Source organism: Neolamprologus multifasciatus, chromosome 5, assembly GCF_963576455.1.
Source record: "Neolamprologus multifasciatus chromosome 5, fNeoMul1.2, whole genome shotgun sequence".
Taxonomy (NCBI): domain Eukaryota; kingdom Metazoa; phylum Chordata; class Actinopteri; order Cichliformes; family Cichlidae; genus Neolamprologus; species Neolamprologus multifasciatus.
The window spans coordinates 30,441,335-30,458,839 of NC_140443.1; the positions used below are offsets into that span (position 1 = coordinate 30,441,335).

Below are 17,505 nucleotides of genomic sequence, written 5' to 3' on the forward strand. Positions count from 1 at the left end.
TCAGCCCACCCCCTCCTGATTTAAAAATAAAAAAAAGCCCAGGTGGAGCCACCCACACATACGTGTCTCTGATTTGCAAAGACAGGAAGCTAAGGGGGGGGGGGGGGGGGGGGGGTGCTGATGGGGTTAGGTAAACACAGTTTCCTCCTATTTAGGCTCTCCCATCTGCGATGGAGTGAAGCCAGAATCCATACCAGGATATTTCGAGAATGTGTCACACTTTGTAAGAAATTGTCTTTTTTATAGTAATTTTTTAAGGGTGGCCATAACCTTCACTCTCTTTATGCTTTCCCATTTGGGAAGTTGAGATGTTTTCATACTCTCTACCATAAATGAACCAAGTGTAGTTTTGGAGGTATGCACGGTGCGAAGAAATGCAAAGAGCATCCAGATGTGTGGCGAAGTAACAGTGACAGGCCGGGGTCTCCATAGCCCACCGAGAGGGGGATGAGTGTTTGTCTGTCGGGTCAGCACCTGACCCCAAATAAATACAACAGTGAACAACTGAGGCGCACATTTTGTACTCCTAACCATTCTCATATTCCTGCTGTTAGGCTCACACGTGCACGCAAACTTGTAAGACAAGAACGTTTAATGTGTAAATACAACCAGCTCAGTAAGATGACACAGTGTGCAGGCCTTGTGATCCTGTGTTTTAGGACTACTAGTGACAATATCAGTGCAGAGGGAGATCCTGTGATCAGAGGTCAGAGGGCAATCTGACATACAGAGGGATCCATTGTTAGCATGAAGGTTAAAGACACATGTGGAGTCCAGCAAGTTAACAAGAGGTAAATACAAGTCCTTAGCCCATACACATTTAAAGACAGTAGGTGCTTCTCACTGGGAGACTCCAGACTTTTATTAATTACGCTGCAGTTTCTCTTTTCATCAGGATCACACCTCAGTGGAAAAGTGCTCCTCAGTGTATACACACCAGGCAGATACGACCGATACGGGACTGGGTCACAGGAGTCTGGCCCATCTCAGAGGACTTCTCTCGGAAGAAGAAATACAGCTTGTCATCATTTCTCTCAGCACTATCCGGGATGAGGTGTATGTGGACAAAAGTGGGGTCTGTGGGGAGAAGAAGTGGTGAGATGTTTATGTGGACAGTGATCTGGGGAAAACATCTGGTTTGAGATCTTTTCTAAACTTTCAGCCTTTCCTGTTTATCACTTGCTGAGGCTTTCTAAACATCTTCAGAAAACAGCAATCTTTACATTTTAGCTGTATTTTATAAGCTTGTTTGGATAGCACGATAAGGAGCTGTGCACAAAAGGCCGCGATCAGAGTCTTGTGTATCATTTATAGGCTAAATAGGACTGTTACCGTTCAGCCATCTGGAGTTGTACTGATCTGTTCGCATGGCAGTCTTTGTCCCCATAGTACGGAAAATGGCAGAGTCTGTTCCCATAAAGTCAACATAGACCCCAGCGTACAGTTCTCCATCTGAGAAAGAGAGAAAACACTTGAGTTTCGTGAGATTCCTCGACTCTGACATTATTCCAGCACCACCCGTGGCACGAACCACCAGCTTTTATTTCAAAAAGTATATTTAGAAAAATCGTGACACTCTTCAGTTTCACAACACAGAAGCAAAGCATAACAAAGTCATCATCTGCACATGCGAGTGGTCAGGACGTGGTTGCAACTTGAGACGTAAGCAACTGACATTTAAATGGCTGATAAACAAGGTAAGCCTCCACTGTTCTCATTGCCTCCTAATAATATGTCAGCATTTTGGGGCTGCACTGCTTTAAAACACTATAAGTAGCTTGTATTCTTGTACCAGTACAAAGCGCTCGCTTAAAGGATTAAGACAAAGAAAATTATCTTATGACACGAAGGAGATAAAGCTAATCAAGCGTTCAACAAAATCCTCATTTACATACTTTTGGGCCTCATGTGTGGTAGTCAGACCTCAGCCCACTACAAATGTCTTTTGAATTCTCTAAAATTGATGTGCTCTACAGCTTTTAGCAAACATTACTAAAATAGGAGTATATAGTTCATTTCTTGGGGATTTTTTTCAGCTGCAAATTAACAATCAGTTTGCTGATCCGCTGAACACAAACAACAATCGACACTGTCATAAATGCAACTGTATCAATGGTGGTCAGATCCACTATAAAAATGTCTTATTTTTAAAACATTAAATTCATTCATATTTTCTCTTATTTCAGGGTATTAACTGTGTGCTCCTATCAATACAAACTTTTCTGAAACAGCCATCAAATGCACTTCATTAAGACATGAGATATGAGCACTCCCGTGTGTGACGACTGACAAATGTATAAAAACAGCTTCGTTAAGCCACAGGGAGGAAAGGTGTTGGTCTGAGAGCAGGTGTACCTCTCAGTAGGAACAGGAAACACTGTTGTACCACCATTAAACTCAATGTCATGGTCCCCGGCAGTACTATAGGGAGATTGATGATATATCATTAAAATGTCCACGGATGATAGGATGCCTAATGCGGTGGCGCATCGAGCAGTCAGCGGTCAATGGTGAATCTATTGTTGTGGTACAGGGTTCTTAATCCTTATCAACACTAACAACAGTGTCCCTTACATGACGCTAACTGGTGGATGTGGGAGGTAAATCCATCTTGGATGACAGTACTGGTTCCATACTGGTCATCTGGCACTGCGCTAATGCGGGAAAGCAGTGCCAGTGATTTACACCCGCCGCCTCGACCCACAGAGAGAAGATCGCCTTTCACTGGTGGCAACTGTGCGGCCTGGACCTGACTAAATGACCTTGGGCAGTGGCACAGAGGACACTGGCTCCATGAGTGAAACAACAGATGATAAAACATTTCATCCAAACCTAATCTCACTGAAAATTGAAAATCATCTAACGGCTGAAACGTGAAAAAAGCGAGAGCACACAATCATTTTGTTAATATTTTGCTTCACTGACTTTGTTTGAGGCATTGATCCCACATATCAGCACACTGCCAAATTAAGTCAAAGTTTTCATTTTTCAAATGGTAAAACATTAACATTTTTTTTTATTTTTGCATGTCAGACATATTTAGATCTGAAGCCACTAATTCCTCAGTGGAGGATATAAATATTAATGGTCACATATTACTGAGCCCATCGCAGTCCTAAGAAGGAAAAATTCCTAGTGATTCAGCCCATTTGGCTAAACTGTGGGAAAAAGGCAAAGTGACAAGGACACTTGACCTGACCTTGTGGTTATCACTGGCTAACAATAAAAAGCTCTTTACAAAGTATGCCAAACATAAGCCCATTGAAGATCATATAAGGAGAAATGGAAGAAAAGATGAAGAATCCATATGAGATGACACTGCTGTTGCTAGAAGGAACTGTGCTGGACCGTGCCTGTGCCTGCAATCCCATGTGACCAAACCCAGATGATACTTACTGATCAAAGCTGACACGCTGTTGAGCTTCGGGTCATAGGAGCACTTTCCTTTCCCAGATTCTACTTTGCCCGGCTCCAAATGGAAAATTTCTTCCTGAAATGGAAAAAAAATCATACAGAGATGGCAATAAATTCAACACTCTCCATCTTGTCACTGTGATTCCCTTGTGTAGGGAAAATGAGGCAGCATATGCGCCGCCTCTGACTCCTGCGGGACCTATAGGTCCTGATGGGGGATGAAGTATCAAAATAATGAGTGTGTGTTCATACAGAAAAAACACATGCAGGAAAAGCGATGGATTTCTAATCCATCTCCATGCCACTCCACTGTAAAAAACAATGTGCTGCGGTGCTGCTTCTCTCGGCATGCCAAATATCTCTCAGCTTCTCTGTGCCTATGGGTGTGCAGGTCGACTCGTGACACCTGCAATCCAGCAAAGTGAAAACAAGTCTGCGATGGAGGCTGGATGACTGATGCTCACAGCTCATGGCATCCCAGCACGCAAGCACTGAAAGGTGATTAGCAGGAATTTGCGTATGATAGTGGGGAAAATGAAACAGTGGCATGCGATGACATGTCCTGTAGCTCCGCCGCAAAAACCAGAGCACATCCAATCCCTATTTTTTTACTCCCAGCGGGCCGAGATGAAGACATCTCTGTCGGTGTCCGTCAGCACTTATTTAGGAGCGCTGTGCCAAACTCCCTTCTCTAGATCATACATGCAACCCTTTACATCATCTTTGATTAAAATCACCACTTGCGCTGATAAGTAGATGCTGGCAGCTTACTCAAAGCCATTCTGGAGAAAAAAAAAACAAAAACGGTCACAAACATTTATGTGTACCGGAGGGAAACTGTGCCCTGAATGTGTTTTTACAACCCTGCTATAAAATATGACCCTTGAGAAAAGGTTGAAACACGTGTAGAAAAAGAATCAGCCTGAAAAAAAAACCAGTTGAAACACTTTCAAAGTGTCCCACTTCACATAAAGCCCTGTTGTCCTTCAAAAGTCCCTCTCTGCTTTTTAAAGTGCTTGGAGAGCTCAAACAGAGAAGACATGTTGAAGTATGTGACTCTTTTATTTCCTCAGCTCCATAGCTAGTTGGCTACAGATGGCTGGTGTTTGCTCTAAGCTAACAGAGCCTGCTGTGGGAGTGGGTCAGATGCTGACTAGTCTTGTCGCCTCTGTGGGAGAGCCTGAATAACATTCCTACAGAAGGCGGAGGGCTCTTTGGGGTGAAGAACTGCTGGGTGTGACACCCTCGATTGTCTCATATGATGAAGAAGAATGATTCGGAAATCTGCTCTTTACAGCTCCAGCTAAATGCTAAATAGAAATGACCGTGTCATGCATTGAACAGCAGCAAAAGCCTGTTTAATTAAACGTGGGCCGTGTATCTTTTGGGTTTTTTTTACAGCCTGATAAGCCATTTCCACTTGATTAGCCAGCTCTCATGCAAAATGTGGCATTTAACACAGAGGCACAGCACCAAAAGGACAAAGGCTAATAAGACAGGGCGCTCAGACAACAAGACTTACACAAAGGAAATGTGAGTGAAACATGGAGAAAACGAAGCGACGTGAAATGAAATGCATTTTCAAATTACACTAAAAATGTCGAGATCGTGCAGGGACTGAAAAACAGTGCATGGCAAATATTACAGAGATGAACAAACGATGGCCAGGTTAAAGATGGTATCGACAAAATGGGCACAGACACAAAAAAGGGGAGCATGCTGCTGGTGATCGGTTCGTGCAGACAGGGCCCGCATCGCACCTTGAGTCCGAGTGTCTCGTGCACCGCGCTGGGTTCAGCTGCGCGGTTAGCCCTTCCTCTGGCTTGGGCCATCTGCAGATACATGGACGTCTAAAACAGGAAAAAGCAATACATTCTCGGCGTTACACTACTGATGAGGAGGGATCAAGGCCTTTCATGACCTTGCTGCAGATTGCTTGAGCCTGTTTTGACCTGCAGACATGAGACATGAGAAACTCCCTAAACCCTGAACTCCTGAGATCAATATAATGCAAGCGCGTAGGGAAAGGATAAAGAAATATGGACGCGAGACTGTGCAGGGAATGCGGGTTTCTTTATTGGACCAGATGGTGGAAAAGGCAACAATAACAGTCCTCTGTTCTGTGGTTTAGTCAGTAAAGGCTGTCACAGTATGCCGCATACACACCCCTAAAATCTGCTGGCATTGCAAAACATTTTGCTACGAGTCTTTAAGCGCATCTTAGGAATGTTTCTTGCGATGGTAAAATCTATTGATAGAAATCCATCTGAATTAAGAATGACAAGTGTCCCTACAGTATGTGTGTCAGGATATGTGTGTGTACATGCGTCCGTGCAGAGTTTACCCCCTCTTGTTTTTACAGTTGTGGTTAACTCCACAGACCAGCTGAGAAAGGTGCTCAGGGGTGTATGATTTGGACCTGTCAGTGTGACAGAGAAAATAACAGCCCTCTCATTAATCCACTAGAACTGGAACATTCCACTTGCACCCCATAATGGGAGCTCCCACTTGCAATTACCCAGCATCTCACATGGTAGAGGCTGGCGGGTGGCCTGGATGGATGCATGAAGGGGTGGAAGGATAGGTGAGAGTCTGGGTGGAAGCCCTTCATTAGTAACAAGCTGTATGCAGCAAGGGGCTCGAGCAAGCTGTGCTCGCTGTTGCGGTTTCTCTGTGATCACAAGGGAAAGTCAAATGGGAAATTTACTTTTTATTTATTGCCTTTTATAAAAGTCCCCTGGTCACAATTAGGGAGCGGGTGTGATATTTAAAGAAAAGTGAGGTGTTAAAGAGGAGTACGGCAGCGTAAGCGGCCTGGCTAGGTTTACGAAATTCAAGAGGTCCCATTAAAGATTGAGACTAAACAGAGTAGCTCTAACGGCACACTGGGGACAACAGCTGTGTGCTGGTGAGGCTGGTGTGCTGGCTGCTTCGCCATATGGGGACACAGGGTACCACAAGCAAGCTTAATGATGGAGCAAAATCATCATAAAGGGAGTTTAGTGTAGGGCGGATGGAGAGTAAGGCAAACCATATCATTCACGATGTAGATGGAGGAAGCTTTTAATGCTGCTAAGATCAACTTCTCGGCCTCTACATTCCTTTGTAATTCTAACCTGAGGTTTGCGTCCGCGGTTGACAAAGGTGCAGACTGGATTGTAAGCTCCTGTCCCACAGACGTACAGGTGAGTCCGGTTCCATGGCTCAATTAGACGAATGAAGTTTGCACACTCCTCCTGGAAACACAGACATTGAAGGAAATTAAATAGCAGTTCATAGTTAATCTTTACTGCCGGACCTCCTGCTGATTTACTGAATGCTCACTGATTCTTATTAAGACTTAAAAATCTGCCAGTAATAATGTGCTTCTATTTGTATTTGGGCAATATATCAAACTATCAGCCAGCAGTGCTTGGTTCCTGAACTCAAGCTGGCACAAAGAAGGATTCTGGGCTTCTCTGCTCCATTCCTGTCTCATTGGCTAGACACGAGGGAACCAGAATTTTACTGGGCCAGGTCCAACTCCGCAGGTAATTCCATTTAACAGGTTCATCACATTAAAACTGATGGGAACAGATGAGGGAATTATATATTTTAAATGCAATTTATTAAAAAAAAAGATATATTTTATTTTTTTAAGCTATCAAGTTTAAGGAAACAACTTTACTCGGGCAATCCTGCTCTTGGTATGTGCGTTTTCAACGCGCATACTTACATTGGCATCTTTCCCACTCACGAGGCACTCCATTCTTCTTTGTTCAGCCACTGGCCAGTGGATCTGCAAGAGTGGGAACGCGGGACATTTTATAGCTCCAGCCCAAAACGTTATACATCACTGGCATTTATTGCATATTTGGATTAAAATTTTAAAAGGGATATCCACCAAGGCTAATATAAGTCCTGTTGGGATTGTCATAGCCCAGTTACAGTGTTTTAATGAGCCACACCAGAAACAAAAAAAAAGAAGAGTAGTCCAACAAAAACTTGATGTGAACAAACCAAAATGTCTGCTGCTGGGGCAAGAGTGGAGAACATTTCACTTTGGGTAAAACTGCTGTAAAGGTGCTGGCTTTATCCCACGGTAACAGCCCATTTTAAGGCCCAAAGGGAGAAAAGCATGGGAAAGGTCTTACAATACGTGGGTTCTTGTTGATGTCATGGAGGTCCAGGGACAGGATGTGGTCCTTGCTCCCAACATACATTCGATCATGGTCCTCATCCATACGAAGGATCCGATAGTCAGATGTGTTGATGAGGTAGGCGAAGTGATGAGCGGTACCAGTGGATCTCAGTTCTGTATGGAAACAGAAATGCATTGGTTACCGACAGCTGCAGCTACATGTGCGCATATTCGCGCGCACACGTGCATGGGCAACTGACACATTCCTCGTGCCACTCCTCCGTGGACTTACATGATGGTTTTTCACCGGCACTTGTGTAACAGAACACCACTCATTAGAGACAAGTGCTACTGAGTGTCTGTCAAACAGCACTGATGGCTTAATACCTCCTGAGTGGATCAAAGGATCTAGAAAGTCACTCGTTAGTGGCAGTCTGTGGGAAGCCAGCAAACACAGAAACAGTAGACTGGCAGTTAGCCATGACGTTCATACTACATAGTTCATGGAATAGGGTAAGGCACAACATTTCATTGCATGCTTGGACACCATTCTCTGAAGGTCAGACAAGTGTGCGCTTTCAGCAACACAATGCAGTTGACACGTCCTCGCATGTCTACAGTAACCCAATCTCCCTATAGACTCTGTGCTGGAGTGTTTGTTTGATATGTTCTGCTTCGTTCAGCAACCAAGTACAGGCAGAGCAAAAGGCCACTGCTAAGACAGCAAAGACCCCGTGTCCCACCATACATAAACACACTCCTTTGCAATCTATAGGGTAAGAGGCCTTAGACGCTGGCATTCAGATACTGTTGGACAAACAGAGAGGTTTCACTCAAACAGCAGGAAAGTTAGCCTTCTTCTATAACCGAGAGATCACAGGCACAATTTGAGGTTAACCCAGAGTTAGCCACCAAAACGTGCCAGAAGGAAACCAAAGGATAAACTGTTACATGCAGTTAGCTGCATTTGACTGCTTAAATGTGACATAGTTGAACACTGGTGTGCCGGCGTATTATTAAAGAAGCAAACGCACAGCCAGTGTGGCATATCAGACCTTGAAGGAAACACACTGTAGCTTCATAATGGCCAGTTTAAGATTTTTTTTTATTTTTTAACAAGCTCTGTATGTGTAGTCATGTATTGTGGGTTTGACGTTACTACGAGCTTGTTAGGTGTTTCTGAAGAAGAGGTCTGGCCACCCAAGCATGCAAAGACATCCACATGTCCACCACTGGTCCTTAAAATAAACACCATGTAGAGACCTTTTTAAACAGACTCCCTATGGAATCTGATATTGCCAGTCTTTTGAGCCAGATCTAAATTTAGCACGGGGGTTACGTCAATATGCAAAGATTAATAGCATTAGATATTCTATATTTATACAGTTTGATTTAATAACTGTGCCCACCAATGGAACGTTTACAGGTCAGCAGAGTGATTGGCAGCTGTCAGGCCCGCGTAGAGGAGCTGCAACATGTGGCTGGACCCTGTGATTATTTGTGTTGAGTCTTAAGTTGAATGATGAGTCCCCATACACTCTAGGCCAAGTGCACACTGGATAAGAATGCATTGTGCGCACACACACACACATTCCGAGGGCCAGTCGGGGCGCCCCCCTTCTGAAGCAGGTTGTCAGCGACTTCTCAGTGTGTGTTTGTTGTCAGAGAGAAGCTGGACGGGACCATCTGTCAGCCGAATAGGAAATGTGAACAGCGCAAAGCAACAACACGCCCTATTGAGAGGCGCACATTAAGAAACAAACACGTGTACTCTAATCTCATAGTTATCTGACAACATGCAGACAGGCCAGACTGGATTCTATGTCACAGGTAGAATTCACCCCAAACGTTGTGCCTTTCCTCATGACTTATCCGTCATATTTGCATGTAATGTGGTCTCCACCATAGACATCACCTTTTAGAAATCCAGGCGATTTAACTACAACAGAACCTGGTTACAAAAAGGCGCGCCACTCCACCTACTGGATATCATTGTCTTTTCTGTCAGTCCCTCTTAACTCAATCCCAAAGTCAATCTTCACCTCAGGCGGGGCCACATGGCATTGTGCTCGTTTGACATGTTGATCAAGGAAGTATAATGGCAGCAGACTGAGCTTGGCTGCAACTCTGCTCCAGAGGTCAGGCCGCACAGCATGTCTCTGGGCTGAGATTGGTGCCAAGCAAACACTCAATCACAATCAGCTCGAAGAGACATGCAGAGAGGCTACACTTTTGAAGAATGCCAGTTTGGAGTGTGTGTGCTTTTTCTTTTCTTTTTTGTTTATGCCCATACCTAAAAGATGAAGGAGAACTTGTGGGATTGGGGTGTATTTCCCAGAGAGTAACAAAATCTTATGTTTGCTGCACGACTCATTTGTCTTAATTTTCTGGCACTGAGCTGAATCTAATTCGCAGACAATCCCCCGATGTTTTTGAACCAGTCACATTTTATTGAGCTCGGATATATTAGGCTGCACACTCAATCAGCTGTTTTCCCAGACTTACTTACAGATTTGCAGCCGCAGATTACAGTTTCACACAGGACAGGCTCAGAGAGGCTGAACTACTTGTGATCTTTTGTCAGCCACATTAGAGCATGACAGCATTTTCCACATGCAGACTTATCCGAGAGATTTAAAGGCTGGGAGCAGAGTGTGAATATGTCTATCAGAGCCAGATAAACTCTTAGAGTAGCCCATTACTGCCTGTATGGCTTAGGCCCACTCTGGGGGGTCTGCACACACGCACACGCATGCACGCACACACACACACACACACACACACACACAGCAGGGGCTTTGTTTCAGGACCACACTGCTTCTCCCTTGTGAAATTGCAATGGCTCTATTAGGAGGTGAAAGTAAGCCGGTGGGGCAACCTGATCCTCAAGCTCAGTGTCTATCCCATACCTCATTCACTTGGGTTTTTACAGTAGCATGCCTTCACCTGCGCACAAAAGAGAGAAGGTCACTTTATCACATTTTTCCTATTTTCAGTCTTTCTTGCTCATGAAAGAAATGCAGGTGTAGCATAAAGGCAGAAAGTTAAGCTATTTCACAGTAGTGACCTCAGGCATCTCGGTTCCTTTGTGCGTGGCGTTCCGGTCCACACTCTTCAGTCTGCTGAACACAGACAATCCGCTTCTCTCTCCAAGGAACCCAAGGTGCTCTTGGCTCAAACAGCCCACTGCCCGTTTCCTGCTACTCGCTGCACTCTGGCCTCAAGAAAGCCCTTTGCTGATCTTTGAGAAACTGGACGCTGAGCTGAACGAGACCTGAAGAAATTCTAGCTTAGTGGCATCAGAGCAACCTGCTAAAGATGCTGGAGATCTACCAACAATACAAGGCCAAAAAGCTTTTGGTAAGTTGATATGATGTATATCTTGACATGAGTACTACACTTAAACTCAGCCACGACTTAGTTGTACTGTCCCCTCTTTTTTTTTTACTGCTACTATATTTTAACTGTAAGGGAACGGTGTACTTTGTACTTCACTAATTGTGTGAGACAGCTGTAGTTACTATACTTTACTTTACTTACTATGATTTGACATAAAGTAGTAAAGATATCAATATAGATAACAACCTTTTTTGCATTTATACATTTATGTTGGAGCTAAAAATGGAGGATAGAATGAAGACTTCAGAACCAAATGAGATTACGCATTGACTCTAAACGCTTGGGATTACTGGTTTCTGCATTAGCACTGGAGACAAGCAAGATACAATCACAGCCAGTTATATCTTGGATCACGGAGCCATTATCCTTACGCTCAGTATACCAAGATCAGTATACTTGGTCTACATGGCATATTACTACCAAGTAGGCCAATCACACTTGTTGTGGTCATGCAGCTGAATTTGACATGCTTGCACGGGTGAATGTCAGGCTATGGTGTAGGTCGAGTCATATGGTATGCAGCAACATTACAGCGACAGCACAGATTGAACGCAGTGTTAGAAATTAAGTGGCAACCTGGGACGTCTTGTCATGTCAAGTCAAGTGGCTTTATTATCATTTCAACCATGTGCAGTTGTACAGTACACATTGAAATGACACGGCGTTCCTCGGAGACCATGGTGCTACATATAACAGACAACTGGCACAGGACCACATAAAGTGCAAGTGTGCAAAAATGTTGTAGATATAAATTAATCATTATATTTTAAATAACTGAGGTAAAGCTATCCAGCGGTTTACAAAAAACAGAATAATAAGAATAATGATTTTTGTAGCAAACTTTACTTTTTCTTTTTTCTTTTTTTTTTTAGTTTTGTTTTAATATATTCTCCCCTCTCTGGAGGGTCATGACCTATGGAAAACTATTGTACTTAAGTACCAAGTATTTACTTAAGTATTAAAAATATTTACTTCTACCCAAATCAAGAAAGTAAAAAGTGCTATTCAGTTTTGTGTGAATTTGACATAATCAGTACAACCATCCTTGTCAAAACTCACCTGTGACCATTCTGCAGATTAATATAACAAACAATTTGCCACTAGCAGTAGTAGCACTGAAGCTCAGTGAAGCTCCTGTTTGCTGTACATTTGTCAGTGTCAGCCATTTAACTATTAGCAATTACCTGATACCAAAATTAACCAGCTGTTACCATTAAGATAGTGGCAAGCAGAAAAATGACTATGACTAATAACAAAATGATTTAGCAAACATTATCACTGCTGGTCAGTAATGTTAATAGTCAGTGTTAATTTAACTGCAGAGCACAATTATTTGTGCCTAATAAGTTTTCTGTTTCTTTTAAAGTTGTAGTATGAAGCTGAAAGTGTGAGCCTTTCTTACCAACTCTGTTTTAACAACAATGCCAAAACCTGAGCAGAAGCTCAGCACTACCTCAGACAGACAAAAAAAAATCCTCTGTTTATTTTTGTTTGTTTTTCTGCACTACAAACTGATATCGAGTTTATAATTCTAGCATTTTCCTGCAAAACTGCCATTGTTCAGTACTTACAGTTAGAAACAGTGATGTTATTAGTGGTTGTTTCTTCATGCAGTTCCCTTCAGACTCTACTGTAAAAACCTTAAAGAGCACTTCATTTTCAAAACCCATCTTCACTACCAATGTGAGTCCACTCTAAAATTGGTGATTGGCTAGGAAGAAAATTGTGTTTCGTGGCACTAAAGTGCCAAAGCAAGACATATATCGAACAGAGCACAGATTCTTTCTTTCTTTCTCTTTGCATTCATCAGGTTAATTAGCCGAGTATAAATGCAGGTTGCTGTGACTGATTACCTGAGTTCCTCATTCACTCAAGGTGACTACATGTTCTGCAGACTGCAATACAATACAGTTGTTGTTCTGGAAAATAGCGGATGTACCTTGACCGCAACCCTTTCCTCAGACCATTAGAAGTACAAATGTATTTTTATAAGCTTACCTGGTTAAATGAGGTATAGAAACATAGGGGGAGAAGCATGCCTCACTGTCAGACGGAGCCAGCCCTTTTCCTCCTGAGAGAATACTTGGCTGCTGACGGTGATCTCCAGGGCTGCAGGCCTGCATGTTATAGCGTATCTCCTGATCTTAAATTAATAGCCAACGGGCCGAGTTTACTTTGGAAATATGTTTGGACAGGCATGGAGCGCACTCACGAGGGTTCATCCCCAGAAGTAAGAAAGTAAGAAAGCGCAGTGGTTAATGCCGACTTATATGAAGTGATTTCCCACCATGCCGTACACGAGGGAGAGAGGAGACGGGATTTCACATATCATATTCAGCTTTTAATGCGTCCTACCTCACAGTGTGCTTCGGTAACATAAGAACTTCCTCTCATTAAAGCAGCGATTACTGTATCCAGCGTAGCTTAACAGTACGCGGCCCGTCCCACTCATAACTTTCCTGGCAAATTCGCAGCAAGCGTCGGATAAGTGATTGGATCATGGAAAACTTCAGACTGTGTGTTTAAACAAAACAGCGACAGCGAGCGAGAGAATTGAGGGGGTCTAAATACACATCCTGGCACTTGACAGCGCAGTGGCCACTCGCTACTTGACACTGATATGGGTGTTCCACCCCACTGCATATTTCTCTGGTTTCAAATTGGGTAAATTAAAAGTGGAGGCCACTGTGAGTGTCAGTGCATGTTGCTGCTTGAAGCCTGCAGTACTCCCTGTAGAGAAGTATGGGAGGTGAGGAGGAGGAGGAGGGGGATGATGATGGGAAAAGACAAAACTTTGCAGTCCGTTGCTTTGACACTGAGCAGGAAGGGAGCAATGAACAAAGCGGACGAGCGTTGTGTGGAGCAATGATCTACTCAGTTCACAGCTCAGTGGTTTTCAATTGGGGAACATTTGTGGCTAATTAGAAACTATTGCGGCGGCCTGTGCTTCTGTCTAAGGAGCGATGCATGATTAGAGATGGAAAATGCTGGTTATGATCTATGCAGATCAAACAAGTGTAAATTAAAATAAGTAGGGTTAAATAGGCTTGGATTAAATGTTCTGAGGTAGTGCAATAATAGGTAGTGCAGAAATACCCCAGTAGCTCCTGGCATATCACAAACAAGCTGCACTACTTGAGCATTGCCCTGAGGTAGTTTCCAACCCGTCAGAAAGGTGTGTCGGTTCACACACACACACACATTCGTGATAATTAGGGTGATTAAGAGGGGGTGGGAGAGGTTGCATGCTCTCACACATCAAAGGCAGCACTTGTCAGGAATCCTAGCCAAATATTTGAATGCTGTCAATGCAAAGAAGGAAAACTCCAGTTAAGACACTCTTATTACTCCTCACAAGGCACGCTTCGTTGCAATGATGGAGCGGCACAAAACAGCTTCAGAGACTTTTCTGGGGGGTGAAGGAAAAAAAATGCAGGGTTTCCTAGTTGGCAGTTGGGTCAACTTTTAACAAGGCGCATTAATGAGTTGAGACGCCACAGGCGACAGTGCCACAGGTTTAAGAGACTTGCTCGACATGACACAATTCTCATTAATTTGTATGAGTCTAAGTCACTGAAATATTCATAAGAACCACTCCCCGCTGAGCTGCATAAAGGTGCATTTTATTCTCTCGGGCATGGTTGTGCACCTTGTTTATTATGTTTGCCAATAAAGTGGAGATGAAGCTGAGAGCAAGAGTGGAGATTGGGCAAACAAGCTGCTATCTGTCTAAGAGGACTGTGTCAATCTATGCTCATCCTGCTGCAGCATGACCTCCTAATGCCGCTTCTGCAGATTTCTGTTTATCTTCTCAGTCAGGAGAATATGCTTGGCTTTTCTATGAGGGCGTTCATGTGTTTGGAAAGAGTTCAGAACACTTTCCGCACTTTATTTGAGCAATTACCTCTAAGCTGGAACATTACTGTTTAACTATTGACTTACGATGTGGTATTTAACTGTTTGGTGAAAAAGAATTGGCACCTCTATGCAAAATAGCCACAAACAACACATTCAGACTTTTGTTTTACGCATATGTTTAACATGGGAGTTTTTTCTGTAAGAAAAAGTCCAAGAAATGACTGAATTTGCACAGTTGTGAGCAGAGTTGGCCGATATCCAGATGCCTGTATGCAAGAGCGGCCGTGTTTCCTCTCTTATCTTAATCTAGCACAACTTTCTCACAGCGATTTCCTGTATTTATAGAATAAGGAAGCCTTAATATAGGGGCACTAACATAGCGATGGAGATTAAGAAACCCTCTTCTGCTTTAGGACAAGCGGGTGCCCACTGGAGGGCCTGACGGCCTCCTGCGCGGCCGTCTTTTCAGCAGACTCACTTTAAATCAGCGACTTTCGGGGCCCAGAGCGCCTTCTCTCTCTCCTTCGACAGCCTCTTTCAACTTGCCTTCATGTCAAACATTTACACGACTTATTTGGGTTTGCGTGAGCTGCATGCTTCAAAGCCAGCAGAGGAGTGACAGAGTTGTTAAAGAATGCCTGTGTGATTACTGGAGAGTGGGTCTGAGGTGAGCTGGGCTGCTAAATGAAAAGGAACGATAAGAGCATGAGAACGCACCAGCTGCTCGTCTTGGCTCCGTCACTGTGAGGGCAGAGGATAATAAAGGCGGTCAAAGGCTTGGCCACTGTGTCACATCAGATAGGACATCATTCAGCGGCTAGCAAATATGCAAGGGCACAGAATCTAGAGATATGATCTGACCCACTGGTAATGCCAAAGTGTCTGACCCGCAGAGGAATGGTAATCTATTGTGATGGCCTCAAAGCTTCACTGCACCCTGTGCGTGTGTGTGTGTGTTTGTGGAGAGGCAGGCTCTGCAGCTTGCTACTAGGAAAGAAAACACAGACATAACAGCGTGCCTGTACAAACACCTGCCCCATATGTGCAAAGCATCACCAAAAGCGGTTATGCTTGCCATCATCTCACTTCAAATTTGAAACTGACAAGGCATGGCATTAAGATGACAAATCAGTCATTAGCAGTCATGTTATTTTTGCCTTGTTGTCTTGGTTGTCTTCTTTTCTCGTACATGTTGCAAACACCAAAACATTTTGAAAATTCTCAGAATACTTTGCACACGATCCCCGTATCATCCGATCAAGCTAACGGCAGAACTGGAATATGGTTTCAAGTTAGGACAGCAGAACAAAATTACATACACAAATTTTCTGCACTCGTGTTTATAGCGTTAAATCTATTTGTGGATACAAAGACCTCAAATAGATGCAGCTTTAAAGGAAAAAAGGGAATTTAAGAGACAAGTTAAAATGCGTGGCTGCCTATCGGTCATGAAAGCATCTGGATACAAAAGCTCTAAATCCTTGCTTCCTCTCTCTGGAAAATCAAAGTTCTGCAAGTTTTATGGTGTTCTTTTGTGAATTCAAAAGCTGTTACTGTAAGCACTGTATTTGAACAACTTGATTCCTGAAAAGCAGCAGTAATCCTAAACCTTAAAAAAAAAGGTCCAGCAGCTGGGGCGCCAAAATAATACCATAAAATAACAGAAAATAACTTTCTCATAAAAATACGGTTATTTTCAGTAATGACAATACAGTTTGTTGCCCTAATTTTACATGGGATTCTGCCTTTTTCAAGTGCTTTTAAACATTAAATTAGGAACAATTTAATGTGATTAAACAATGAAATTACCTGTAAACAAGGTCAATGAATGCGGCAATATGAATAATAACAGAAATATACAGTTAACAGTTGGTTTAAATAATAATGGATTGCATTCATAAAGCGCTTTACAATCCCACTTTATAATTCCCCTCTGGCCATCACCAGTAGGTGAAGTGTCTTGCCCAAGGACACAACAACCGAGAGTGTCCGAGCTGGGACTCAAACCGGCAACCTTCTGATTATAAGGCGAACTGTCAACTATTGAGCCACGATCGCCCTAAATAACAACAATAATTATTATTTGGTGTAAAAAAAGTTTATAAGAATCATTTTATATACGTTTCCATAGCATTACATTTGAATTTAACAGTTCAATCTTTCAAATAACGGACAAATATTTGTGAAATTATGATGCATTTGTGAATGTATTTTAACAATCTACATATGCATATGTACAGACAGATACATTTAAAAAACAAGAAAATTATGTTTTATTACATTTACAGTGATTTTACGTTAATTTACATTTGAAATGTAAAATCACATTTGAAATGTAAAATCAGTCTATTTATGTAAATTTAATGGTATTCTAGAAGAACAGTACAACACTGTAAAATACACAGTAAAATACTTTTATATTACAATTTTTTTTTTACAGTGTAGAAACAGGAGTGTCACAAAAGTATCTGATACTCCCTGAAATTATTATTGCCATAAAAAACAAAAACACAAATGACAAATAGTGTGTGCGGAGCTTTGGCGTGATTCCATGCCAGGGCTTGCCAGCCATTAAAACCACAACAAAGTGAAGCTACTTGGCTATTCATGGCATGCTGTTTGTATTCTGTTGCTGCGAGCTCCCTCACTAGGGAAAAGGTGTGCCCCCCTCTTGTCTCGACATACGTTGAATGTGATCCGTCATAATGGATACG

General features: G+C 42.8%; 1 protein-coding gene across 7 annotated transcripts in view; it reads right to left on the minus strand.

Moving 5' to 3' along the window:
• Window positions 1–17,505, minus strand: part of LOC146519080 (semaphorin-3F-like) — a 62,045-nt gene that overhangs the window by 13,554 nt on the left and 30,986 nt on the right. For 4 of the 7 annotated variants that reach the window (XM_085159262.1, XM_085159261.1, XM_085159260.1 and 1 more), the window contains exons 3-9: window positions 7,548–7,708; window positions 7,130–7,192; window positions 6,531–6,650; window positions 5,175–5,264; window positions 3,397–3,490; window positions 1,333–1,452; window positions 938–1,077 (exon numbers count right to left, since the gene is read on the minus strand). In XM_085159262.1, the coding sequence (XP_085015388.1) occupies window positions 938–1,077; window positions 1,333–1,452; window positions 3,397–3,490; window positions 5,175–5,264; window positions 6,531–6,650; window positions 7,130–7,192; window positions 7,548–7,708 (788 nt within the window). The remainder of the gene's footprint in view (window positions 1–937; window positions 1,078–1,332; window positions 1,453–3,396; window positions 3,491–5,174; window positions 5,265–6,530; window positions 6,651–7,129; window positions 7,193–7,547; window positions 7,709–17,505) is intronic. The other 3 variants (XM_085159265.1, XM_085159264.1, XM_085159263.1) reach the window with 1 other exon arrangement.